Here is a 27,466-nt window from a genome sequence, read left to right on the forward strand (position 1 = left end):
TGTGGATATCGAAGTCTCCAAGGATCAAAATTGGCATGGAGAAAGAGGAGGAATGCGAGACAGGTCAAAATGGTTAAAGAAGTTGGAGGTGGGACCTGGGGGGTGGTAAACGACAAGAATCTGGAAGGGGTGGTAGAGGCGGATGATTTGGGCTTCAAAGAAGGGGAAAGAAAGGGAAGGGAGGGTGAGATGGTGTGAAAGTAGCACTGGGATACGAGAAGGAAGCTAACATCTTTCCCAGTGAGTCTGGGGGAGTGGGAGAAGAAGAGGCCCCCTTTGGAGAGAGCAGCAGGGAAGACCATGTCTTCTGGGGAGAGCCAGCTTTCAGGGATGGCAAGGAGGAGGAGTGACTGGGACAGGAACAGGTCAAGGATGAAGGAGAGCTTCCCCATGAGGGAGCAGGGGTTCCATAGGCCGCACTTGGCAACAGCTGTGGAAGAAGAAGAGAGAGGGGGGATGGTGCAGAGGGTGGGGAGGGTTTGGATGGGAGTGGGTTGCTGGGGGCTGGCATAGTGGAGTGGGGGGAACGAGGGGTGGTGCTGGGACAGGAGGGCAGGGATGAGGCTGGGGAGGAGGGGCGGGGAGGGGTTGGTTAGGAGAGAATTGACAGGGGCCTGTGCAGGGGGACGGAAGCGAGGGGTGGTGCTGGGACAGAGGGATTCCAGGGCCGGGGGAGGATTAGGGGCAGTGTGAGGGAAGGGGGGAGGAGAGGACTGGGCTGGACAGACAGGAACAGGGGGATTGAAGGGTCATGGTAAGGGCAGTGAAGTAAATGACAGCAATAGTGTCCAGCACTTAGAGCAGTGCTTGGCACATAGGAAGCACTTAATTACCAGCATTATTATTATTATTAGATCAGTTACCACTATAATATACGAAGGCAGTAACAACAGAGGTCATCTGCCCTTGCTCGTGCATTAGCATTTATTGAGCATCTACTGTTTGCAACGTACTGGACACCTACAATGTACAGAGAGAGGTTTTGGGCAGAGCGCTCTAGTACGGGCCCACTGAATTAAGAAGACTATACTGGAAACCCATCATATGCAGAGCATTGTCTGGGCACCCCTCATATACAGGGGCCTCAACTAGAACCTCGAGGGCATGTAATAAAAGTAAAAGATAGGGTCTCTGCCCTTGGGTCATACAATGGGAAAGACTGATAGACTGGGGTGTACACAGTGGGAGCAAGGTGAAAAAGACGGCCACAGCTGGTCTCATCAAGAGGTCTTAGAGATGCTGTGATAGTTCTTTGGATTCGAAGAAGACATCGCTGACTGTGAAAGTCACTGGTGGTGCAGGAGTGGCTGAAAAGGCCAGTGTCAGAAGCATGTTCCTGGCTGCATTGCTCACACAGAAAGGGGGTCCCTTGGTGAATTCTGATTAATGCTGGCCAGAATCGGTTGCTCTTTCTCTTTTTCCTACTTTTCTCCTTTTTTTTTTTTGCTCAGAGTGCCACGCCTTTCTTACAGCAAGTTTACGGAAAGACAGATAAATGAAAAAGTAAATGGAGTATGTAAATTAAGATTTGTGGGTGCTGCGGGTGACTGTTCGCGGGACAGTACTTATTCAGACATATTCAGTACTTGCGTCTGTGTAAATATATATTTATTTATATTTATTTATTCAATTATACAGTCAATTACTCAGATAATTTTTTGTAAATATTATGATGCTATGAAATCATGTTGGAGTACTTACTTTAGTAGTAATAGTAATGGGATTTTGTATTTGGTGCTCTTAAATAAATACACAGATTGAGGTACAGACTAGTCCCTGATCCCCAAGAGGCTCAGAGTCTAAGAATGAAGAGGGAATGGTGGAGATTGGAGACCCAAAAGGAAAGACGAACAGAAATATTACAGACAAAAATGAAAGGAGGTTGTGGCTCGACTAACAGTCACAGGAGCCCCAGCTATGGCCCCGGTGGTGACCTTCTCAGCATTCTAAGAGCTGAGGCCACACACTACTGCTGGTCAAGTCCTCCTGCAGGCTGGAACCCCAGTACTGTGCATTTAGGGCTGCGTACTTCCCATGGGCTTGGCCCTGGAGGTCAGGTGTAAGGAGGTGGGTGACTCCCCAAGGCCACAAGACTATGTGCAGAGCACCGTAATAAGCATTTCGGAGAGTGCCATAGAGTAAGTAATGATCTCTTCCCTCAAGGAGCTTACAGCCTAGTGGGGGAGACAGACATTAAAATAAATTCTAGGTAGGGGAAGCAACAGAATATAAAGAGGTGGGCATAAGGGCTCTTGGGGTTGGGGGTGGAGTGAGTACTTCAAATCTTAGTGATACAGTTGGGAGGGAGATAGAGTGGGGAAAGGTGAGATGAGTTAGGGAAAACTTCTTGGAAAAGATGTGATTTTTTTTTAATAGGGCTTTGAAGATGGGGAAAAGAGTGGTCGGCCAGCTCTGAAGTGGGGAGGGAGGGCATGAGAGAAGAGAATGAGACACTGTGAATAAGTAGTTTGGTCTTAGAGGAGGAGGTGAGCTGGGTTGTAGTGGGAGAGGAGTGAGGATAAGTAGTGGGGAGAGAGCTGATTGAGTTCCTTAAATCTAGGGGTCAGGAGCTCCTGCTTGAGGCAGAAAAGGATGGGCAATCTTTGGAGATGTTTGAGGAGTGAAGAGATGTATGCAGAACAGTGTTCTAGAAAAAGGGTGTGGGCAGTAGAGTGAAGCATGAACTGAAAAGAAGAGGCTGAAAAGAAGACTGTGAGCCCCATGTGGGACAACCTGATAACCCTGCATCTACCCCAGCACTTAGAACAATGCTCTGCATATAGTAAGCGTTTAACAAATGCCAACATTATTATTATTAGAAAAATGTTCCCTAATTCTTCCATCACCTTCTATCCAAAGCACAAAGTGAAAGCATGGGTTCTGGCAGAGTGTAGTACCTGGTGGGTCAAGGAGCTATTTTTATTCAGTTGCCTCGGTAACCTTCCCAGGTATTTGTTAGCACCAAATTGTGTAATTGTGTTGATTTTTTTTTTACCATTTTGAAAATTATTCTTCTGTGGTAGGCACTGTGCATGGAACTAGTAAACCTTACTTTTCTCTTTAAACTAGGTGAGAGACGTTTTTAAGGCATCTCCTTTCTTTGTGGGTGATGACTGTGTCTCCATAATGAATGGAACTGATGAAGGTACGATTATCTTGGAGAAACAATTTGATTTGAGTAGAGGAATCCAGGAAGGAAGAAGCTTACTTTAACTGTTTCTACTGTGTGCAGAGCACTATACTGAGCCCTAGAGAGACCACAACTGCTTAAATTGGATGTTAAACCAAATTAGTGTTCATTATAGTTCAACATTTCGCTCTTCAATTACCAAGATGGTAAGGGGAAATTATGACTTTTGTGGCTTCTAGAAATTCAGGTTGACTTCTCAGGTTGGAGACATCAATTACAAATAAGTTTTTGGCTATTTTAAATGGGACACTTCTATTGAAGATCCACATTTTGATACTGTCCCAAGCATTTAGTACAATCCTCTGTACACAGTAAGTGCTCAATAAATATAATTGGTTAATTTGAATGCTCTTTTTTCAGGGGGGATGGGGGAAGAGAACGATCTGAATTGCTCCAGTATGCTTATTGGGGTTTTCTTAGCCACACATTATAAAGGCTGAGGGGAAAAACTGGCCCTGGATGGCTGTCTTCTTTTCTCCAGGGCCTTCTCCCCTACAGGGTAATAATGTATTTGTTAAGCACTTACTGTGTGCTAAGCACTGGGGGAGATAGAAGGTAATCAGGTTGTCCTACTTGGGGCTCACAGTCTTAATCCCCTGAAACCTCCAAATGTGAAAAAGGGATATCAATTCAGTGGGGTATTTTTTAAGGCTTATTTGCACAAGTGTTCTCTAAACTTAAATGGTTGTCTTGATGAAATGCTTTCCACCTACCAGGAGTCTCCGCATGGATTACAGTGAACTTTTTAACAGGTATGCACATTAACTTCTTCCTAGGGTAGGGGCTTTGGGTGATTTGTTCATTCAGTGATATTTATCTATCGCTTGGCTGTGTGCAGAGCAGTATACTAAATGCTGGAGAAAGATAAAAACGTAAGATAAATTAAAGGTAGGCCCTGGCCCCCATCTAAGAATAAGGGATAAGGAGGGAAAGGCATTGGAAAACAGGGCCAAATTAAATGATAAAAATAATAGAATAACAAAGACCACATCCCATTACAAATAATAAAGAAGCTGTTTTCAGGCTTGGCATTACTGTGGCAGTCCAATCCAGAGTCCAGCAGAAAAAGAACAGACGGAGCCTTCCCATCACTCCAAATTTGGTATTGCTTGCAGCACCTTCTCCTGGTTCCTGTCTGGTTAGGGCAGCTCCCACCCATCCCCCCGACCCCATCCACATGACGGTAGTGGGAGGGGAGGAGACATGAGCTTCTTGAATCTTAGCGCAGCCCAGTGATCCGCTGGTGAGGGAGCGGCTGAGGTCAGGTGTTGCTTCAGTTTTTCCTGGTTCTCATCAGAGCAGTCTCCCCCTGGGTGGCAGAGTGGGCAAGAGAGCCACGAGCTTCTTGGGCCTCGGTAGGGCACGGCCCCCTGATGGAGGGGAAGCAGCCAAAGTCAGAGTCAGTGTCAGTTTTCCCGTTCCCTCCTCTGCCCCTAGAACTCACTGTAACCAAGCCCTATGATTAATCCACTCCCTGGGGCTGCAGCCAGGCTCCGTCCAGGAATGGCCCCTTCTTATCTGCTCCCTGGGGAGGCAGCGTGGCTTAGTGGAAAGAGCACGGGTTTGGGAGTCAGAGGACATGAGTTCTCATCCCGGCTCCACTACTTGTCAGCTGTGTGACCTGGGTCAAGCCACTTAACTTCTCTGTGCCTCATCTGTAAAATGGGGATTAAGCCTGTGAGCCCCACGTGGGGGACAACCAGATTACCTTGTCTTCCCCAGCTCTTCAAACAGTGCTTGGCACTTAGTAAGCACTTAACAAATACCATAATATTATTATTATTACTATCTAATTGCCTGGTTGTGGGATTTGACTGTTTATCTTAGACTGCTTAGAGAAGCGGCGTGGCTCAGTGGAAAGAGCGTGGGCTTTGGAGTCAGAGGTCATGAGTTTGAATCCCAGCTCTGCCACTTGTCAGCTGTGTGACTGTGGGCAAGTCACTTAACTTCTCTGTGCCTCAGTTCCCTCATCTGTAAAAGGGGGATGAAGACTGTGAGCCCCACGTGGGACAACCTGATTCCCTTGTGTCTCCCCCAGCGCTTAGAACAGTGCTTTGCACATAGCGCTTAACAAATACCAACATTATTATTATTATTATCTTCCAGCATTGGGACCAAGTTTTATTCCTCCTCCTTGCAAACTCTGTCCCTTATGCCTGTGCTTCAGTATTCTGGTGTGGGTGACGGTGGGGTTAATGGAGGATCGGTCATACTGACAGGCCCTTGACTTCCTGCAGGACTTACTTCCTCCACTTACCTGTAAAGAAGCAAGTAATAATTATAGAATTTGTTAAACGCTTCCTATGTACAAGGCCCTGTTCTAAGCACTGAGGTAGATACAAGATAATGGGGTTGGACCCAGTCCCTGTACCACATAGGGCACTCAGTCTTGATCTCTGTTTTACAAATGAGGAAACTGAGGCATGGAGAAGATAAGTGACTTGCCCAAGGTCACAGAACAGACAAATGGCAGAGCCAGAATTAGAGCCCATTGACCCTCTGACTCCCCGGCCTATCCACAGGTCCATGCTCCTTCCACTGCTCCTGATATGACTCGTCTCCTTTCCAAGGCTTTCCATCCACTGAGAACACCAAAAGGTTCTAGATCTAAAAAAATAAGGACCCGTAGCTGAGTACCTGCCTTCTTTCAATCTTGCTCATCAGATTGTGGTGTTTCTTTTAATAGAAAGTTGTGTGCCGATTAGCTATCACTGGGGACTCTAATCTTCATTTACCACTAGGGAAGGAGTGCTGTATTCAGCGTTCACTAACCACAGAGCCATCTTGCGCAAGCCACAAAGGAGTTACTCCCATAGGTCCTGGGACTTATAAAGATGATTTAGAGAGAAATTTAGTCCCAGACAAAAAGAATGACATCTTTCATAGCCTGTCCAAATGGCCCCTTATTCCTGGAGGGGGTGGGGGTCGCCGGCTGCCCGGAATCCCAGGGGCAACGGGCATCTTGAGCAGCCGAGAGCTGGGCAAGGGTGCGTTTCAGGCAGCTGCAGACTTCTGGTTGGTCTCACTTTGTTTCTCCACCAAGGAACCTGCCTCTTTTTATTGTTTCCTGGTGTATAGCTTCTCCCCAAGGAATGTTGTGTGTGTTTCAGGCGGCTTAAACTCTCCAGGAAAGAAGAGTGTGGGAATGCTAGATTTAGGCGGCGGATCAACACAAATCACATTTCTTCCCCAAATGGAGGTAATCTCACACACTCTCTCTGTGCTTCAGTAAGCATTTTAGTTTTTCACTATCTGGGTAGTCATTGTTTATTGGAGGAGTTGTTGTTTTTCCCATTGGTTTACCAAATACTCCAGTTCGGGGGTTTCAACAGTGTACTGAGAATGTTACTGTGCCTCATAGAATTACCATCCAGTTTGGCAGGACTCTAAGCCTCTGGCTAACACTTGAGAGAGAGTGTAGAGCAAATACAAAGTGCATTCATCTGAATGATGCTATTTAGAGCTTGTTCAAGCCAATGAAAAGGTTCTTCATTTCCTGAGTTCTAAACTTATTCATAATAAGTGGTTCACAATTGGTTTTTAGTTCAGTAGAGAAACCAGAGACTGCATGGGGAAGTTGTATTTTTTCCATTTCAGTCATGGTTTCGTTTCTGACTCTACTAAGCAAAATCCATAACTCCGTAGTGTCTTTGGGTCAAGAAGGTTAAATCCTTTTCTGTCAACATCCTTTTTCCTCCCCTGCACCTTGGTCGGGAAAGGATACATGAAGGATTATTGTTTTCTCCTCTTCCTTTGAGATGAGGAGTCTTTTTCAGGAGCCTCCTAAGGAAAATATTTAAATTACTTAGAATACTTGCCTGAAACAGAAGTTCATCAGTTTTTAGAAACAAGATCATTTGGATTTTATTGTTTTCATTGGTTTAACATTACACTAAATTGTTGAATCACTTTTTGTGGCTTTGGCTGTTCGTTCAAGACCTCGGCAAGATGATGTTTCAGCTGTGGGGCTTATCTACCAGTTGGCCTCACACATTCTTTCAAGTGCTGAATTTTCGAGGTTTTGCTTTTGAAAATGCCATGCACATATCAATCAGTGGTGTTTACTGAATGCTTGCTGTGTGCACAGCACTGTGAATAAGCACTGGGGAGAGGACAGTACAGCGGAGTTCATTCCTTCATTCAATCTTATTTATTGAGCACTTACTGTGTGCAGAGCACTGTACTAAGCGTTTGGAGAGTACAATTCGGCAACAGAGACAGTCCCTACCCAACAACGGGCTCACATGTAGAGTTGGTAGACACATTCCCTGCTCACAAGAAACTTACAGTCTAGACGGGGAAAGAGACATTAAAGTAGTTTATGGATATTCATTCATTCATTCAATCGTATTTATTGAGCGCTTACTCTGTGCAGAACCCTATAATAAGCGCTTGGAAAGTTCAGTTTGGCAACAGATAGAGACAATCCCTACCCAACAACGGGCCCACAGTCTGGAAGGGGAAAAGGATATGTGTCTAAGTGTTGTGGGGCTGAGGGTGGGGTGAGTACTGAAGTAACTCTCTTATTTACTCTTCAGGAAAATCTCCAGACATCTCGAGCTGGGTATATAACCTCATTCCAGTTGTTTAACAGTACTTACAAGCTCTATTCCTACAGGTTAGTTGAAGCAAAGGAAAGAGGGGCATAAAGAGTTTTATCCACCATTGAGTTTAAAGATGCAGGACTTTTCACTGTCTCCCAGTGTCACTGCCAGAGAACTCCTTTGGACTGAGTATGTCAGTAAAATAACAATCCTGGATCACTTTTATCCAAACCCACTAGGATTGTGTATTCTTGCCCCTTCCTTCCCTGTTTCTGAGAAGCCAAGTGGCTGAAACCTGGAGGTCAGTAACCACCCAGGTTGGGATTTCCAAGAGCCAGGTTCACAGTGCCAGCAGATTTGTTCCTTCAGGTTCTGCTCTTTTCTAAGAGCTCTGAGGTATCTGGCCTTTCTTGATTCAGCTTTGGACTGGGTGGCCAAGGGCAGGACTGAATCACACTCCTTCTCAGAAATTTGAGGGTGGAGAAGGGTGGGGAGACTGGAAGGTTCAGCGGTAGGCTCAGCCTACTGGGTAACTTGAATAGTGAGGGACAATTAATTCATTCAGTCATATTTATTGAGTGCTTACTGTGTCCAGAACACTGTACTAAGCGCTTGGGGGAGTATAAAATAACAATAAACAGACACATTCCCTGCCCACAACAAGCTTATAGTCTAGAGGAAGAGCTTTTAGTTTAGAGGAGAAGGATCTAAGCCCAAGATCCGACCTGTCCTCCAAAAGAAAGCCCTGTAACTCCTCTGACTATTGTCTAGAGCAGAGCACAGGCAGGTATGAGACCCGACTTCAGAAAACACAATGACTTCCAAGACTGAGCTGCTAACTCCAGTTCAGGATGGACAGTCAGAGGTAAGGAGTATGAGGTGGTTTTAATGAAAAAAACAAGGAGTCCATTGGCTGAGGCATTTCTCTTAGGGGTATTGATCGGGCGCTTGTGGTAAGGTCTGGGAGTGAAGGGCCGGAATTACCCTGAATCCAACCTACCTTGTACTTCAAGTTTTGTTTCTCCCACCAAACCCTACTTTGGTCCCCAAAAGCTCCTCCCTGGATCTCCTAGCTAAAGATTGGCCGCAGCTAGGGTGGCTTTAAGAGGTGAGCCTCCATCTCTGTTAGGAGGCCTGGAAATGGTATTAGAATGCCCCCGTTCCCTCCCTAGTCCCCAGGAAAGCTGCCAGAAGAGGGCAGGGCCGTCTCTTTCACTAAGCATCTTTCTCTTCAACAGCTACTTGGGGCTCGGTTTGATGTCGGCCAGGCTTGCAATTCTAGGAGGAGTTGAGGGCCAAGCTGGTAAGTAAGAGCCATTTTAAAAAAAGAGCTCCTGGAGTGTCTATTTAAAATTTTCCACCCAAAAAAAAGCAGCAGAAAAATCCCTCCGGCTCCCTCACTGATGATTGTGTGTGGAGCAGGCTCACTCACTGATGATTGTGTCTGGGAACCTTCCTTCCAATTCCCATAGGGCATTTGCTGTGTTTATGTATCCCCCATGCAGCCTCCACTCTCCAACCCCCATTCCCCAGCTCACTCCATTAATGCATTTTCTAATTCTCGGCCTGAATGTCTGTAGGCAAAAACAGCTTTCGCTTTGGCTTAACTGAAATTCCTCAACTGAACCTTTATGAAAAGGTCAAAATTATGCCCTTGGTTTGGCTCCCCAAACCACTTATGAATTTACAAATACCTACTTTCCAGACTGCCCTTTCATGGCAGTGGTTTGGGCTGGGTTACCTTGCAGTTTCCATTTCCATTTTCTCTATTTCTGACCTTCCTTCTACCATATGTTTTTTCTGTTTCAGCCAAGGAGGATGAAGAGTTAGTTAGTCCCTGCCTATCACCACACTTCAGAGGAGAATGGGAACATGCTGAGGTGATGTATAGAATCACTGGGCAGGAGGCAGGTATGGCAGTTTCCTCCCTGGTTGTTTGGAGGATGTGAGAATTTATGCAGATTTAAAAGAAGTCTCCGAAATGCAGTGCTCAATAGAAGTAGTATTGTGTTGATTTTCAAAATGGATTAGGAGAAAAGGGCAGTAAGAGATAGTAACCCCATTTTACCAAGAGACAAAGCAAGATCTTAACTCTGGGAAGGTAAATTTAATCAGTCGATCAGTCAGTAGAATTTATTCAGATCTCACTGTGTGCAGAGGACTCTGAAGGGTGCTTGTAAGAATGCAGTTAATGTAGGAGGCATGGTCCCCCACGACAAGGAGCTTGCAACCTCATGGGGGAGACAGGCACAAGATGATTTTATAGGTAGGACATGCCTTAATATCAGCAGAAAGTAACTGGACATGTACACAAGTGCAGCAGGAGGTGGTGAGTCCAAAAGTGCTATAATGAGTGTTAATAGGATTTAACAGGGAGAGGGAAGAAAAATCGGGGAAGGAAGGGAGTGAGATTTCAAAAGGGCTTTGAAGATAAGGAAATATGACAGTTTTTTTGAGCATTTGATACGACTTTACTATATACTAAGTGCTGGGGTAGATACAAGCCTTGTCGATCAGTCGGATTTACTGGGTGTAGGACACCATACTAAGCATTAGGGAGAGGATAATATAAGAGAGTTGTTAGCCATGTTCCTTGCCTACAGGGAGTTTAATGTCCAGAGGGGGAGACAGATGGTAAAATAAATTATGGATATTTGCGTAAGTGCTGTGGGGTGAATAAAGGATACAAATCTAAGTGCAAGGACAAGGGATAAGGAGTAGGTAAAATGAGGGCTTAGTCAGGGAAGGCCTGATGGAGGAGATGTGATTTAAATATGACTTTGTAGGTGGAGAGAGTGTGTCTGATGGATATGAAGGGGGAGGATGTTTCAGGCCGGAGGCAGGATATCGGCGTAGAGTTGATAGTGAGATAGACGAGACTGAGGTACAGTGAGTAGGCCGATGTTGGAGTGAAGCAAGCGTGCCGGGTTGTAGGAGATTAACAAGGTAAGATAGGAAGGGCAAGGTGTTTGAATGCTTTAAAGCTGACGTTAAATAGTTTCTGTTTGATGTGAAGGTGGATAGGGAACCACCGAAGGTTTTTGAGTGGGGAAATATGGATTGAACCTGTTTTTAGACTAATGGTCTGGGCTGCAGAGTGATGTATGGACTGAAATGGGGAGCAACTGAAGGCAGGGAGTTTAGCAAGGAGACTGATCCAGTATTCAAGGAAAGATAGGATAGGTGCTTGGATCAGTGTGGTAGCAATTTGGATGAAGAGGAGAGGGTGGATTTTAGTGGGGCTGGGAGGATATAACCGACAGGATTTGGTGACAGATTGAATATGTGGGTTGAATGATAGAGCTGATTCCAGGATAATGCCTGGGTTACCAGCCTGTCAAGCAGGGAGGATAATGGTGTTGTCTTCAGTGATGGGAAAGGCAGGTGGAGGACAAGGTTTGGGAGGTAAGATGAGCAATGGGAGCGAATGAGTTCTCCAAGGGAGTCGTTATAGTTGGAGAATAGAAGGGGATGTAGAACTGAGCCTTGAGGGACTCCCACAGTTCGGGGCTGGGAGAGCACTTAGGTACATCTGGGTTATTATATTAATGTCTGTCTCCCCTGATGGACTGTAAACTGGTTGTGGTCAGGGAATGTGTCTACCGACTGTTACATTGTACTCTCCCAAGCGCTTAGAACAGTACTCTGCACACAATAAGGATTCAGTAAATATGACTGGTTAAGGCCCACAAAAGAGACTGAATAGAGGAGCCAGAGAGATACGAGGAGAACCTGAATAGGACAGTGTCAGTGAAGCCAAGGATGGATAATGTTTCCAGGAGAAGAGAGTGGTCTACAGTGTTGAAAAACGTTGAGAGGTTGAGGCAGATTAGGGTGGTTTAGAGGCTGTTGAATTTAGCAAGAAGATCATTAGTGACATTTAAGAGGGAAGTTCCTATGGAGTGAAGGCAGATGAAACCATATTGAAGGGGCTCAAGGAGAGAATTGGAAGTGAGGACATGGAGGCAGCAAGTGAACAGAAGTACTTTGGAGAGGAATGATAGGAGGGAATTGGGGCAATAAGTGGAGTGAGCCATAAGGACAAGAGAGGGGTGTTTTTTTTAGAATAGGGACATACGAGCATGTTTGAAAGCAGTGGAGAAGTCGTTGAAGAGTACTATTGGCCATCAGAGAGGGAAGGGAGGGAGTAGGTGTTTTAATATCCACCAACCCCTCTAGAGTGTAAGTTTGTTATGGGCAGAGAACGTGTCTACTAACTGTTGTGTTGTAGTCTCCCAAGTGCTTAGTACAGTACTCTGCCCACAGTAAGTGCTCAATAAATACCATTGATTAACTTATTGATTTAAAATGTGCGAAACAGCTGGGTTGGAGGTGCAAGTAGATGGGGAAGATTTTGAGTTAGTCATTTACTGGACATTTACTATGCTTGGGAGAGTACCGTATGATAGTATAACAGACATTCCGTGCCCATAACAAGCTCACAGTCTAGATGGGGAGACAGACATCAACATAAATAAATTAGAGATACATACATAAGCGCTGTGGGGCTGGGAAGTGGGATGAATAAAGGGAGCATTCAGGGTGACACAAATGGGAGTCGAAGAAAACGAAAAGAAGGCTTAGTCAGGGAAGGCCTCTTGGAGATGTGCCTTCAACAATGCTTTGAAGGGGTGAGAGTAATTGTCTTTCGGATATGAGGAGGGAGGGATTTCCAAGCCACAGGCAGGATGTGGGCAAGAGGTCAGCAACGAAATAGACAAGGTTGAGGTACAGTGAGAAGGTTAACATTAGAGGAGTGAAGTGTGTGAGCTGGATTGTAGTAGGAGAGTAGTGAGGTGAGGTAGGAGGGGGCAAGGTGATTGAGTGCTCTAAAGTCAATAGTGAGAAATTTCTGTTTGATGCAGAGTTGGATGGGCAGCTACTGGAGGTTCTTGTGGAGTGGGAAACATGGTCTGAGCGTTTTTGTAAAAAATGATCTGAGCAGCAGAGTAAAGTATTGACTGGAGTTGGGAGAGACAGGAGGAAGGGAGGTTAGCAAAGAGGCTGATACAGTAATCAAGGCAGGGGAGGATAAGTGATTGGATTAATGTGTTAGCAGATTGGATGAAGAGGAAAGGGTGGATTTTAGTGATGTTTTGAAGGTTGAACCAACAGGACATAATGATGGATTAGTTATGTGGGTTGAATGAAAGAGAGGAATCAAGGATAATGCAAAAATTTTGGGCTGGTAAGACAGGAAGAATGGTAGTGCCATCTACAGTGATGGGAAAGTCAGGGGGGAGGATGGGGTTTAGGTGGGAAGATAAGTTCTGTTTTAGACATGTTAAGTCTGAAGTGATGGGAGGACATCCAAGTAGAGATGTCTTGAAGGTAGGAAGAAATGTGAGACTACAGAAAGGGAGAGAGACCAGGGCTAATGATGTAAATTTGGGTATCATCTGCATAAAAGTGGTAGTTGAAGCCATGGGAGCGAATGAGTTCTCCAAGGGAGTGGGGTAGATGGAGAACAGAAGGGGACCAGAACCGAACCTTGAGGTCCCTCCACAGTTAAGGGATGGGAGGCAGAGGAGAAGCCCACTAAAGAGACTGAGCAGCCAGAGAGATAGGAGGAGAACCAGGAGAGGATAGTGTCAGTGATGCCAAGGATGGATAATGTTTCCAGGAGAAAAGGGTGGTCAACAGTGACTAAGGCTGCTGAAAGGTGTGAGAGGATTAGGATGGAGTTGAGACTTTTGGATCTGGCAAAAAAGAGATCATTTGTGACCTTTGAGAGGGCTGTTTCTGTGGAGTGAAGGGAACAGAAGCAAGATTGGAGGGGGTCAAAGAGAGAGTTGGAGGAGAGGAATTTGAGACAGTGGGTGGAAAAGACTCATTCAAGGAGTTTGGAGAGAAATGGTAGGAAGGAGATGGGGTGATAATTGGAGGGAGCTGTGGGGTCAAGGGAGGGGTTTTTAAGGATGGGGAGACATGAGCATGTTTGAAGGCAGTGGGGAAGAACCTACTGGAGAGTTAACAGTTGAAGATGGCTGTTAAGGAGAGAAGGGACGAGAGTTTTGATAAGGTGTGAAGGAATGGGGTCAGATGCGCAGGTGGAGGAGGTGGAGAGGAGGCAGAGATCTCCTCTTGAATACTGCTGGAAGGATGGGAGAATTGAAGAAGAGACAGGAGGAGATAGGTACTGGAGAGGAGCAGTGGAGATTTTAGGAAGATACCTCCTGATGGTTTATCAATTTTATCAGTAAATTAGGTAGCCAAGTCATTAGGGGCATGAGATTGTTGGTGGTGGGGAAGTGTGGAGGGTTTGAGGAGGAAGTTAAATGTCTGAAACAACTGGTTTGGGCAGTGGGCATGGGAGCCAATCAGGATGGAGAAATAATGTTGACAGGGCAAGGGTAAAGTAGATGAGGATAAGTTGGAGATGAATGAGTTGAGCTTGATATCTGGATATTAGATATCCACCATCGGCGGCTCTCTACAGCTTGTGTTAAGGAGCAGAGGGAAGGTAGTTGGCATGGAGACTATATGGGGCGTGATGACTCTAGAAAATCGGTGTGGGTCGAAAGATCACAACTTTCTGTGTGAGAACACTACAGATAAATGAAGAGGGAATGTTTGGGAGAGAGGGCAGCTGCGATCGGATAGAGGGATTTCAGACTTGGTGAGAGTAGAGATTGTACAGTGACTAGAAATAAGGTGGAGTGGGTGTCCAAGTTGGTGAAGGGGTGAGGTGGGGTGGAGCCAGAGGTCAGTGGAGTTGAGGAGTGAGAGGAAGTAGGCAGAGGAAGGGTCATCAGGAACATCCACATGGATATTGAAGTGCCCAAGGATCAGTGTAAGGATGGGGAAAGACAAGGAATGTGATCAACTGATGACTTCAGTTTTTGACATCTTGAGTTTGAGATGCCAGCAGGACATTCGTGTGGCTATGTCCTGGGAGATAAGCAGAAATGTAAGGTTGAAGCTAGGAAGAAAAGTTGAGGCTGACAAGATCTATTTAGGAGTCGTCTACAGAGGAGGAAGCTGAAGCCATAGGACTGGATGAGCTGCCCAAGAGAGTGAGTATAAAATGAGAGGATCTGGGAACCCTGAAGAGAGCCTTGAGGGACACCCACAGTTACCACAGTTGAAGGAATGAAAGACAGAAGAGAAGCCAGGGAAAGAGACTGAGAGCAGCCAGAGAGGTAAGAAGAAATTCAGGGACATAACTGTGTTGGTGAAACCAATATTAGATAGCATTTCCAGGAGGAGGGAGTGGGCTGAGAAGAGGCTAAGAAGTCAAGGAGGATTGAATAGGCAGTTCCATTTAGCACAGGGATAACATTTGGTGACTTTTTTTATGTTATTTATCAAATTCCGGAGTAGATACATGCCATTCAGGTTGGACACAGACCAGGTCCCACAAAGGCTCACAGTCTTAACCCCCATTTTACAGATGTAGTAACTGAAGCTCAGAGAAGTTAAATGACTTGCCCAAGGCCGTACAGCAGACAAAAGCGGAGTCAGGATTAGAACCCAGGTCCCTCTGATTCCCAGTCCTGTGCTCTATCCACTAGGCCACAGTGCTTCTCGTGGCTAGTGCAGTCTCAGTACAGTGGAATGAAGGGAGTTGGAGGAGAGAAAATGGAGGTAAAGGTGTATATAACCTAGGTGAAGAGGTTGGATGGAAATGAGGTGATAGTTGAGAGTGGGCAGAGGGATCCAGAGTAGGCTTTAAGTGGTATGGGGGGAGCAAGTTTTTCAGTGGGGGAAAGAAGTTATTAGAGATTGAGGAAGCACAATTTGGGAGGAAAGAAGGCTGGGAGCAAAGTGATTTTAGAAGGTGAGAGCGGCGTCCAAGGTAAAAATAGAGGGATGAGGCTTTTGAGAGCAGACAGGCATTCGCTTGAGAAAACGGCTGAAAGGAGTGCAAGTTGATGTAGGGGCAAAAGGGAGCTGAAGAGGGGAGCTCACCTAATGATTTCAACTTTAACTGGAACTGATGAGATTTTCAGGGGCAAGAAAAAGAGGAGAAAGACAGGATTAATGGAGAAGAAGAGAGTTCTGGTGGCACCAGTGCACAGGAAAGCCCACGAAGGAGAAAAAAGTAATGTTGCTGATCAGAGAAGGAAGATCAGAGTTAGAGTAATGTGAAGTGGCAGAAATTGGCCTAATGCCTGCATTTCCACCTGCAAAGCTCTTTAGTATGAAGGGTTGAGCTTGGCTGCTGGTTGGTGATCCAGAATTTACATGGCAGGGCACCTATGAACTTGAGGCCAAAACCCCTAAGCAATTAGGTACTCACCTCACTCCTCACTTGCGTTTCTGTGGGTGACTTTATACTCCATGACTTCCCATACTGGGAATTGATTTTAATGTCCATTTCTCCTGCTAGACATCCCAAGCACTTAGTTCAGTGCGCTGCACAGAGTAAGTGCTTCATCAGCATCATTTATTTCTTGAGTTTGGTAGAGAAGGGTTGTTTTGAGAATGTGGGTTTGTGCCTCAGGGAGGGGAGTGGAGTGTTTAGTTGGGACACGAAACTTTGGAATTCACTGGAGGGACCCTAAAGATTGGAAGTGTCTGTGGTGATGGTGAGAGAGTTGGCAGGATAGAGGTTTGCAGTCAGAGAGTGATATCTACATTAGATAGAACCAACCTCCAGTGCCCAAGAAACATTTGCATCTCTCTCTGGAAAAAAAGGGAAATGATTTGGAACCAGGAAGCTGGCCTTCAAGCTCCCGCGGTTGCATTAATGTCTTGGGGGCAGCTCCAAGCACCGGACCCTGCTCCACTGCTCTCCTGGGTGGGGCAAAACACTGTTATTCAGAGTTGTTCAGAGATCAGGTAGGCCCCAAGCCAGGTGAGACAGGGGAGTATAAGTTGCCAGTGTTCCTGACTGGTAGATGCCATTCAGGTGGATTCTTGGGCCACTCAAGAGGACCACCTGAGCAGAATAATAATTATAATAATGATAATTGTTGTAAATAAGTGTTTACTGTGTGCAGCACACTGTGCTAAGTCCTAGAATAATTACAATACAATCAGATACCACTAACTTCCAGCTACAAAAATCCATCTTCACAGCCTGCCCGAATCACTGGTCAGCTGATGTACTCTTGGGCCCAAACCACAGTGCTTGTCTCCCGTGGGTGTATTGAAAATTTTGTGTACGCATTTTTTCGATTCAGAAATATGTATTTGGGCTCTGTTATATTGTAAGCTTCTAATGGGAAGGTTTAGGTTAGGGTCTTCTTCTGTTGCACTCCCTACAGCACTTAACTCAATGCTGTTCACACAGTAGGCACTCACAGAATATGATTGGAGAAGTTTCTGGGTAAAACAATATTTGGTTTGCCCCAGCAAAGAGACCAAAGATATGGTGACAAAAGTGAGAACAGGCAATCACTCAGGTCCCGTGGTTCAGAGTTTCACAACGTGTCAATCATTCCAATCCCAGGATCTGGGTGAGGCTCAGGAATAATAGTAATAATGGCATTTGTTAATCGCTTACTATGCATCATGCAGTATAAATGCTGGGGTAGATACAAGATAATCAGGTCCCACGTGGGGCTCACAGTCTAAGTACTAGGAAAGTAGGGTTTGAATCCCCAATTTGTAGATTTGGGAACTAAGGCACAGTGAAGTTAAGTGACCTGCCCATGGTCACGCAGCAGACAAGTGGCAGAGCTGGGATTAGAACCCAGGTCCTCTCACTCCCAGGCCCAGGCTCTTCCACTAGGAGAGGAAGGCACATCATTTGATATTTTGGTGTCTTTGTAATAAAACAAGCTCCCGGCATATATCCATTTTCATTGGAACTCTATTGCTAGGCAGTCTTTCAACTAAACAGATAATGTCCCTGCCCCTTTGAAGCTTACATTCTGCATGTTTGCAACTCAACAAAAGCAGAGGCTTAAGTTTAAAGAATAAATTTGGATCTGAAATTGAATCGGGGCTAAAGAGCTTGGCCAAAAAAAAGACTAAAGTTCACTGTTTCCTATTCAGTGAGTCTCCCATCTATTGCTCCCATTTCTGTTGCTATGAGCCCCGCTTCCCAGGAGCAGTACAGTTTCTTGGGGGGCCCTCACTGGTCTAAGACCTTCCTCCTCCCTCAGGGCTCCCTACTGAACAAAGCGTCATTATAGAGGGAAAAGCTTGGATTTTTGCCCAGCCAACTGTTGCCATGGGAACTCTTTCTTGCTGAGATCTTTCACATTGCTCTACTGAAAAAAAGGAAATAATTAACATCAGATTTCTGGAGTCACCAAGGTAGTGATGAATTGTCCAACTGTCTCCACTGTCAGAACCTTAAATAGCCTCCCTGTTTCTTGAACTTTCTTGGGTTGAAAGTTCCTGTTTTCAGCCAGCCTTGGGGACTGATCTTCCCTAAACATTGACTCCTGCTCAGAGACCTAAATTCTAGTCCTATCTTGATCTCTGACTCCTAAACAAGTCACTTCATCTCTCTGGGCCCCTGGGCATCCACCTGAATACATCATTTGTCGTAACTTCCGAACTGAGCGTGAATCGGTTACTATGTGGAAAGCAGTCCAACAGTTTGGAAAGAATGGTACTCTTTTGTATCTAGATTTCCCTAAATGCCACCATGTCCCCCATCATTCCCATCCCAGTCTTTAAAGCTGTACCCCTTGTAGGTCTTCCTTGAATGAGGGGGGTGTCTTTTTTTCCAGAGTCATTTGGTAAGACTGTAAACCTACAGTCCCCTCAGTGCCAGCCACAGAGAACAGTATCTGCTGTAGGTTGGTGTAGTGGCAGTTCAGCTTAGAAGCAGGGAGTGTATTTTTCCCTCCTGACCTTGCTGGCTTTGTAGGTGAAAGGACAGGAAATACACCTTTTCTTTTTTCAGTACTTTTATTGATTTATTTAATGAAGAGTTCTGGACTAGGCCTCTGAAATGATGTCAGTTTTTCTATTCTGTTCTGGCATCCTGTTTTGGTAGAATTGTGTGCACTTTGCAACAGAGATCAATAGAGGATTGGGCTAGTGGTTTGGGGCCCCAGCAGTGACTCTGCTTTCTGGTCCTGAATTCTGAAATAACCTGTTGGCTTGGACTGTTTCCTACTCTGGCAGGGCTGCGCCACTATGAATTATGTGCCAACAGAGTTGCAGAAATCCTAAACAACAAAGTGCACAAAACGAAAGAAGTAAAGACCTTGGATTTTTATGCTTTCTCCTACTACTATGACCTTGCTGCACAAGTTGGCCTCATTGGTAAGTAGGTTTGTAATCACTGTTTTGCAAGGGTAAGTTCTGAAAAAGTTTAAACAGTCGCACAGTAGCCAAATTAGTTCGTGAATATTGGAGGACTAATTCCAATGTGGAATTGGAATGTGCAATTCCAGATGCGGACTGGATGGGCAGATCACAACCTTTATATAAAGGGGCTTCTGGTGATTTTTTTGACAGACTTACTGAACGCATTTCCTATACTTTTATAATAATAATGATGGTATTTGTTAAGTGCTTACTATGTGCCAAGCACTGTTCTAAGCACTGAGGTGGATACAAGGTAATCAGGTTGTCCCATGTGAGGCGCTAGGTCTTAATCCCCATTTTACAGATGAAGGAACTGAGGCACAGAGAAGTTAAGTGATTGCCCAAGGTCAAAAGCAGACAGGTGGCTGAGCCAGAATTAACCCATTATCTTCTGACTCCCAGGACCGTGTTCTATCCACTACCCCATGCTGCTCCCTATATAATTGATGCAATGGCAAAAAGATAGACCTGACTAAAAAAAAATTGCTTTGGGAATGAATTTACTCATTACTCATTTAATGTCCCATTGCTCTCAGGTTCCTTGTCTTAAGAATTTTGATTTTAGAGAGTACTTTGCTGGATGACAGGAAGCCAGCACTTTAAGTTTCCTGGGCCTAGATCCAAAGAGTTGCAGTCCAGATCCAATCTCAAGGTTGAGGCAGGTCACTGGCTCTCATCTGTTCTGACTCGGAATTTCTCTGCTCCCCTATTCCTGATCATGTTCCAAACCTTAATGAGACGTTAAAGAGTGGCCCACCCTATTGGGTCCTGCCTTGCAAGTCACTGGGTCTATCCCCCTTTCATCAGCTTGATTGGTCCAGGACCCCAGCACAGGTCCCTTTTGACCATCAAGTTTTGAGTCTCACCAACCAGTAGTCTCCCTCCTCCCTTTTCTCCCTCCCTCCTGGATAAATTTGGATCTGCTCACACTGGCCCTTCCTCATCTTTCCTCCACCCCACCAGGTTTGATTTGGTGGGGATCGAGTTTAGGAGGTTGGAGTGCTGTCACGCCTGGATAGCAAATTCACCCATGCAGAGTCAGCTGCATGTCTCTTTGGGTTTCTGGATCTGCTTGGGCCTCTAGGACAAGGATCTAGGGTTTAGGATGCTGAGGCTTTGGGACTCTGTTAGTTTGAGGTTTCTTCTATCCAAAGCCAAGGTCGTCTGAAAAGGGAAAAGCAGCATTTTGGTCATTGGGCTGTAGATATGACCTGACTGCAAGAATCCTAGATCCTTTAATTCATCAGTTGATATTTTTTGAACACCTATTATGTGGAGAGCACTTGGGGCTGAGCAAGTAGAGTTAGAAGACTTAATGCCTGCTCTCAAGGGGCTTCTCCCATATTCAGTTTGTTGCCATATGTTCTCCACAACATTTCCCGGATCCACCTCTTCCTCTCCTTCTAAGCTGCTTCTACCTTAGTCCATACTTGCATATCCCAGTTCTACTACTGCATCAGCCTCCTCCCTGGTCTCCCTGTCTCCAGGCTATCCCCTCCAGGCCACACTTTGTTGCTTGGGTTAATTTTCAAAAAAATTGTTCTGCACAGATCTCCCTTTATCTCAAAAGCTTCCAATAGTTTCTCATTTCTCTCCACACCAAATAGAAACTCCTGGCCACTGCCTTTAAAGACACTTAGCTCTCTCCCTCCTACTCTTTTTCTCCCACGACTCTCAACTGTCGTTACTCTCCAAATAACCTACTTACGGTGTCTTATTCTCTTCTCTCACTGTCAACCCCTTGCTCATGCTCTTCTCCCTACCTGGAACTCCCTCTTCCTTCAAATCTAACAGACCACAGCTATTCTCCCCTAAGAGTCCTTCCCCTATTAATTTTGAATCTCTCCAGATTATGTCCCCGCAATGGTCACTTCGGCTCTTCTGGGCCTCATGTGCTACGTATTCACTTGAGTTACTAGCAACTGCCCAAAGACCTATGTACATATATGCCCTATTATTTAAGCACTATTTCATGTGCTGATCCCCTTTTCCATCATCATCCTATCTAGAATTTTTTTTAGTGTCCGTCCTTTTCCTCCTAGATTGTAAACTCCTTGAGGGCAGAGACCATTCCTACTAACTATTGTATCCCTCCTAAACCCTGCATACACAGGTGTTCAACAAATGCCATAGATTGACTTTTGCGGGGGTTTCAGAGACAGAGGATGGGGACATTGTCAACTGCAGTGAGAAAGGCCGAAGAGTGGATTTGGATGGGAAGCTGAGGCATTCAGTTTTAATCATTGTGAGTTTTAAGGTGCTAGTGGACATTCATGTGGAGATGTCACTGCAGACAAGAGGAAATGAGAGATTATAGAGGAATGAGAGGTTGATTTTAGCAAAATAGATTTGGGAGTCACCCTCATAGATGTGACTGAAACAGTAGGAGCAGATGAGCTCCCCAAGGGTGTGAGAGTAAAGTGAGAAGAGAAGGGAGCCTAGAACAGAGCCTTAAGGAACTCTTGCTATTAAGAGGTAAGAGGTGGAAGAGGAATTTACAAAAGACGGAGCGGACAGATAACAGTATAACCAGGAGAGAATGTGTGTCTCAAACAAGGTTAAGTTGTGTTTCCAGCAGAGGGGCATGGTCCACAGTGCACTTGAGTGATCAAGGAAGATTAAGCTAGAGTAGAGTCCATTTAGTTTGACCAGGAGGAGGTTATTGGTGTCCTCGGTGAATGTTATCTTAATGGACTGGAGGCAATGCAAACCAGATTGTAGTGGTTCAAAAAGAGAGTTGGAGGATGTGCAACTTGTTCAAGAATTTTGTAAACTCTGCCACTCTAGCTGAAATGAAGTACATCCTTCTTGTGATGAAAGCCCAATCTCACAACCCCCTTCAAGGTGTAGTCTGTGATTCTTTTGGAGTACCTAATTCAATTTATTTAGCATTGAGTAGAAAAAAACTGATACTATTGAGTATGTGGAATTCAGAATTAAACTTGTCTTGTAAATGCTGCCATTTCCCAAAAGTCTGAATGCCTTGGGATTTTAATGAGGATTGGTCGGTAACCCTGGCAATGTCCTGAGCAGAGCTAAATTTCCTGAAGCATGCGCTATTCTCTATCTGGGTTACACTGCAGGGCCACTTTCAGCCTGAGTGTAATTATTTGGTGCCCTCACGTAGAAACCGTTCCATCCTTGGCCATAAAATGGTCTAGGGCCAGAAACCTGAAGGAACAATGGGATTCTGTTTTGGTTTGGTCCTCAAGTCATTTCAGTCATTCATCAGTCAGAGCCTCCAAAGGAACGTGAAAAAGGCTTCAGTGCCCATTTTCCTTTTGCTGGAGAGTATTGGGAAATAAATCCCATCCTCCAGAATGGGTATTCGAAGCGATTGGTTCCAACATAACTTTTCAACTTGGAGGAAAATGATCCTTAGAGGCTGGGCTGAACATATTGCCAGAGTACAGAAAACACTTCAGAACAAGGCATGGGGTATGTGCCAGGGTGCAGGGAGACCTTCTTCAGGCCGAGAGCCTTTTGGGGCAGAGTCCAGGAGGCCCATGGCAGAGTTCAACTGGGGCCACCTTTTCTCCTCCCCAGCCTGAATACTCTGCGGTTCTAACAACTTAAGCCAGAAAAACTTTGACCAGTATGTTCAGCAATGATCTCATTGTCTGTTCAGCTTCACACTGTGCTACGGTTGGCTTGGCTGGACAAGGCTTGGTGATTGGCTGCTTAGAACCGTGGCTTTCTTATGAGCCCTTCTTGGTTCTCTATCCTCCAGCATGGGAGTGTGGGGAAGGGTGTAAAATAGGGCTTCTCGGGCATCCAGGTCTCCTTGTTTCAGTCTTTACAGTTTCTTCAAGAGAACCAGGGACCAAATGCCTAATTGATGAAACAGTGTATGCCTTTCTCATTCTTTCAGATCAACAGAAAGGAGGTAACCTCACGGTGGAAGACTTCGAAATTGCAGCCAAATACAGTGAGTATGTGACAAATCCAGTTGAACCTGTGCAGAGTCGAAGAGTACAGTTGGTGGTGTTTTCCCTCTGAATAAAGTAACCTGACACAAATTATATTGTATAGTCATCGTCTTGGCATGAAAGGAAGGTATTCTGCAAAAAATCAGATCCGTACACTATTCTGGTAGAAATCGATCACATTGATCACATTCTCACAGGCCAGCTGTGAGCACCTTTCCCTAGAGATATTTTGCACTGAGCGCTCTTTTTCTCTGCACGGATGCAACTGTTTTCCTCCACCAACAATATCATCTTGCAGTTTGGGAATAAATGACATAACTCTGGCCAAAATGCCACGCATTTGAAAATCAAGATTTAAATTTGGGGGTGTTGAGGTTCTGCCTGCATTGGAGAACCTTCCCATCACCTTTAGGTAGATTATCTTATCAGTTAACCATATTCTTGACTGAACCCAGGGAGCCTTTGCTAAAGGTAATGTTGCAAGATGTATTAAAAGATATTTCAAGGGATTCTTTCATTAATAATAAGAATAATAATATTTGTTAAGCATTTACTATATGCAAAATACTGTTCTAAGCACTGAGGTAAATACAAGGTAATCAGGTTGGACACAGTCCCTATCCCACATGGGGCTCACTGTCTTAATCCCCATTTTACAGATGAGGTAACTGAGACACAGTGAAGTGAAGTGACTTGTCTCCACAGCAGACAAATGGAGAGCCAGAATTCAAACCCATCTCTTCTGAGTCCCAAGCCCATGCTCTTGCCACTAGGCCATGTTGCTTCGTTAAGCGTGTAAGGACCCAAATAGCTAGCTTTGCAGTTACCAGAATTTAGGTGTCCATCTATGTGAAAATTTTTTAAAAGTTAATAATTGATTCTGTTGCTCTTCCTGAGGTTCAGAAACCGTATAATAATAATAATTATGGTATTTGTTAAGCACTTACTATGTGCCACGCACTGTTCTAAGCACAAAGTAATCAGGTGGTCCCACATAGGGCTCACAGTCTTAATCCCCATTTTACAGATGAGGCACCTGAGGCACAGAGAAGGTAAGCAGCCTGCCCAAGGTCACCCAGCAGACAAGTGGCAGTGCCGATATTAGAACCCATGTCCTCTGACTCCCGAGTCCATGCTCTTTCCACTAAGCCCCGCTGCTTCTCTGATATCTAATATTGTAATTAATATCTGATATCTGATGAATTAATCTATTAATATTTAATCTCTAATACCCATCTATATATTCTCTCCCAGGGCTTAGTACAGTGTTCTGCCCATAGTGCTTAGTAAATACTATCACTACTCTTACCAGCCAAAGCTACATTTGTCCTGGTGGGATACTAGGAAATGTGTCCCCGCTTGCTCTAATAGTCTAGGCCGCTTATGTATTAGGCAGGGCAGCTCATCTAGGCCCACCACCTTTGTGAGGAAGGAATGACCTTCCAATGTCCTCAGGGAGTCCTGTCACAGCGGTCCCCAAAACACCGTGTCCCACAAGCCTTCGCTGGTGCCTTGGCCAGGCTAGAAACAACCCCCAGCAGGGATGAAGAATGTAATCGGTGGCCAGAGTGGACATATGGGATTATGAGTCCCCCCGGCCTCTACATCAGACCCCTAGGGCCCCCCAATTTTGCCACTCACCATCAATTTCTCCACAATCCCTCTTTTCCCTGGCAGGAAGTTGGTCAGAAGGTGTTGGCTATTTTTAGGCTTTGGGTTTTTTGGGTTTTTGAACTATATTATCCCCTAGAATAAAATAATCAATTTCCTGACATGCCTACAGCTGTACTGTACAGACTCATTTATAGTTGATCTCAAAAATATAAAAGAAAATAACTAGTCTTTGAGCTAACCATCAAGACTGTTTGGAACCTTGAGGCTATTCAAACCATTGTTGAGATTATTCTGGGTGTCCATAAATTATTTGTAAGAAGGTATTGATAGGCGTATTTCCTCCTGTTGGTAATGCTCATAAATTAAGCAGGATGCATAGGTTTTTTTTAATGGTATTTAAGTGCTTACTGTGTACCAGGCACTGTACTTACTAAGTACTGGGGAGAATACAAGCTACTCAGGTTGGATACTGTGAATAGCCCACATAGAGCTCACAGTATTAATCCTCATTTTACAGATGAGGTAACTGAGGCCAAAGTTAAGTGACTTGCCCAAGGTCACAGCAGACAAATGGCAGGGCCAGGGTAGATGGATGGATCATTTGGAAAATGATTGTCAATTCAAACCTGATTTTCTCTATCTCTCTAGTATGTAGGACAATAAAAGTTCACTCACGAGAGAGCCCTTTCCTCTGCATGGATCTCACCTATGTCAGTTTATTACTCCAAGAGCTTGGGTTCCCAAAGAACAAAAAGCTAAAGGTAAGCTGCATTTTCCCCAGGCTCTGTGCAGTTCAGTATGCCCTCGCTCTCTCCTTTCTTGAGCCAACAAGCACATCTAGCTAATGGAAGTCTTTCTCTTTTCTTTTCAAGCTGGCTCAGAAAATCGATGAGGTGGAAACCAGCTGGGCTCTCGGAGCCACTTTTCATTATATCGATTCCCTGAGCAGACAGGAGACCCAAGTCTCATAACTACTGAGACCCCAGGCTGACTGTCGGCTGGATCCAGAGTCCTTGAGGGAGGAGCCTGAAATTTTGACCTGGAAGTTTCTCACTGAGAAGAAGCGGCATGCTCTGAAAGAAATGAACACCTTTGTGAAATACTCCTCCCTCTTCTGGAATTTAAAATGGGCAACGGACCCTCTTTCAGATGAAATACACTGATTTAAACCCGGGTTTTTAGTAGCTTTTACTGTTTACATGTTTTCAGAGTGAACCTCAGAGCCCTCTACCTGGAATCTGGAGTGAAGGCAGGAGATCAATTCCTTCTACTCCATCGAAGGTTGCTCCTGTTGCACACCCTGAACCCTGAGCAGGCAGCCTGTTGCTGAAGTATGGTGGGGGATACCCACGAGGCAAGCCATCTCTTAGTGAAAACATTAATTTCTATGACAGGAAAGAGGAGGTCTAGGGGCTGTATTTCCTTTGCTGTAAAGCTTATGAATGATTTCTTGGCCAGCTGTTGTTCAAAAAGGGATTAGAAGTGCTTGGCCCAATGTAAGTGCCGCCTGATCCCCTAGGTGGGCTGTAGTGCACTTGAGAATCGAGTTCCATTGTTTTCCTTGGCTGTGGGGACATTTAAAGATGGGGTGGGTTTGTCTTCAGGTTAGAGGCCAGTAAACGTAGGAAGTGTTGGTTTTGAACTCTGGTCTCTCTGCTTTACTGTGAATGTCAATATCCCCCAGGGAGAGGCAAATGAAGGGGGAAAAGCTGTCATCCACTGTGGTGCCAGAGAAGTTCCATGGCTCAGCTAGCCAGAACCAGCAGGGAGTCACCATTAGTGAGACCATGCCAGGGGAGCTCCTTGCATTTATGTACCGAGCCAGTGAAGTCTTTCCAGAAATTGACTGTGTTAACAATAATCTTTTTTTATTTTAACAGATTTTTGCAGTTAGAAAAAGCCTTGTGAAGAATGTACGGGGTTTGGAGGCAGGCCTTCCAGTCTGTGCTCAACCCCAGGGTTTCCCTCCTCTCTCTCCTTGCTTGGTTCACGGATTGTTTCTGCAGAGCTCTGAGTGAAATGGATAAAAGCGAAGTTCCCAGTGTTCCTGGCTCTTGTCTTGTGGGCCAAAAGAATGTATTGCTGTCTTAAGCTTGGCAGACAGCCAGAAAATAGGAGGCAGGGAGGAGGAGGAGCTAGGAGACTGCCAGAAAGCCATGCCAACTTTAAGTCCCTGTAGGCTGACCTTGTGAATGTGCTCAGCTTGGCTCTGTTCAGAGGGCTGTAGAACTGTCTCATCTGGCTTTTTTTATTTTTTGAAACAGCACAGAATGCACTCAATGGATTCTTCATACAGATACTAATACTTTGTCAACACTCCCAGAGGGCTTGTCTCCTACCTCCATGCTGCCGCCGTGATGGCGTGAGATGGGCTGTGAAAGAGATGGTCTTTGGATTTTGCTATAACCTCATTTTCATTTTCAGAAATTGTGCCGAGCAAGCCATTCTTGCCAGCAAATGTGCAATAACGGTTCATGGGCAATCAGAGCATTGAGGGTGCTCTCTGAAATAAAAAGTTTTCAACCAACACTGTCATCTTGAGTTCTGTTCCCGACTACTGAGAGGTTGCTCAGAGAGAACTTCCAGTGAGCTACTTTCAAAGCACAGTTTCAACCCGGCAGCTGTCAAACCTTCCAGTTGCCAGATTTGAATCATCTTATTTCAAATGGGACCATCACAGAACTCTTAGGACAGAGTAAAAACCCCTGATTGTAAAACGCTTTGAGCGCCTAAAGCACAGTGGAATTCTTGATATTCCAAATTTTTGTTCCCCAGGAAATCAGGAAAAAAGGCCATCTTGAACTCCTGGACAACCAGCATTTTGCTTCTTTATAGATTTTGCTGTCTCACAAACTAAAAAGAAAATTTTCCAGGGTTCCCAGGCCAAAGCCATTTAAGCCTGTGTGGCAAGGGCACAGTTGGCCCATCCTTGGGGACACTACTGATGGGGGCACCTCCTTGAACGGTGAGAG

The 27,466-nt window shown here is 45.1% G+C and overlaps 1 protein-coding gene across 2 annotated transcripts in view; it reads left to right on the top strand.

The window, feature by feature from the left end:
- Positions 1-27,023, top strand: part of ENTPD6 (ectonucleoside triphosphate diphosphohydrolase 6) — a 51,547-nt gene extending 24,524 nt beyond the window's left edge. For both annotated transcript variants that reach the window (XM_029072056.2, XM_029072057.2), the window contains exons 5-14: positions 3,070-3,145; positions 3,907-3,942; positions 6,301-6,389; positions 7,729-7,808; positions 8,973-9,037; positions 9,544-9,645; positions 18,766-18,906; positions 22,823-22,879; positions 25,143-25,255; positions 25,367-27,023. In XM_029072056.2, coding sequence (XP_028927889.1) covers positions 3,070-3,145; positions 3,907-3,942; positions 6,301-6,389; positions 7,729-7,808; positions 8,973-9,037; positions 9,544-9,645; positions 18,766-18,906; positions 22,823-22,879; positions 25,143-25,255; positions 25,367-25,465 — 858 coding nt within the window. In that variant the 3' untranslated portion in view covers positions 25,466-27,023. The remainder of the gene's footprint in view (positions 1-3,069; positions 3,146-3,906; positions 3,943-6,300; positions 6,390-7,728; positions 7,809-8,972; positions 9,038-9,543; positions 9,646-18,765; positions 18,907-22,822; positions 22,880-25,142; positions 25,256-25,366) is intronic.
- The last annotated feature ends 443 nt before the right edge of the window (positions 27,024-27,466 follow it).

Source organism: Ornithorhynchus anatinus, chromosome 9 (genome assembly GCF_004115215.2).
Source record: "Ornithorhynchus anatinus isolate Pmale09 chromosome 9, mOrnAna1.pri.v4, whole genome shotgun sequence".
Classification (NCBI taxonomy): domain Eukaryota; kingdom Metazoa; phylum Chordata; class Mammalia; order Monotremata; family Ornithorhynchidae; genus Ornithorhynchus; species Ornithorhynchus anatinus.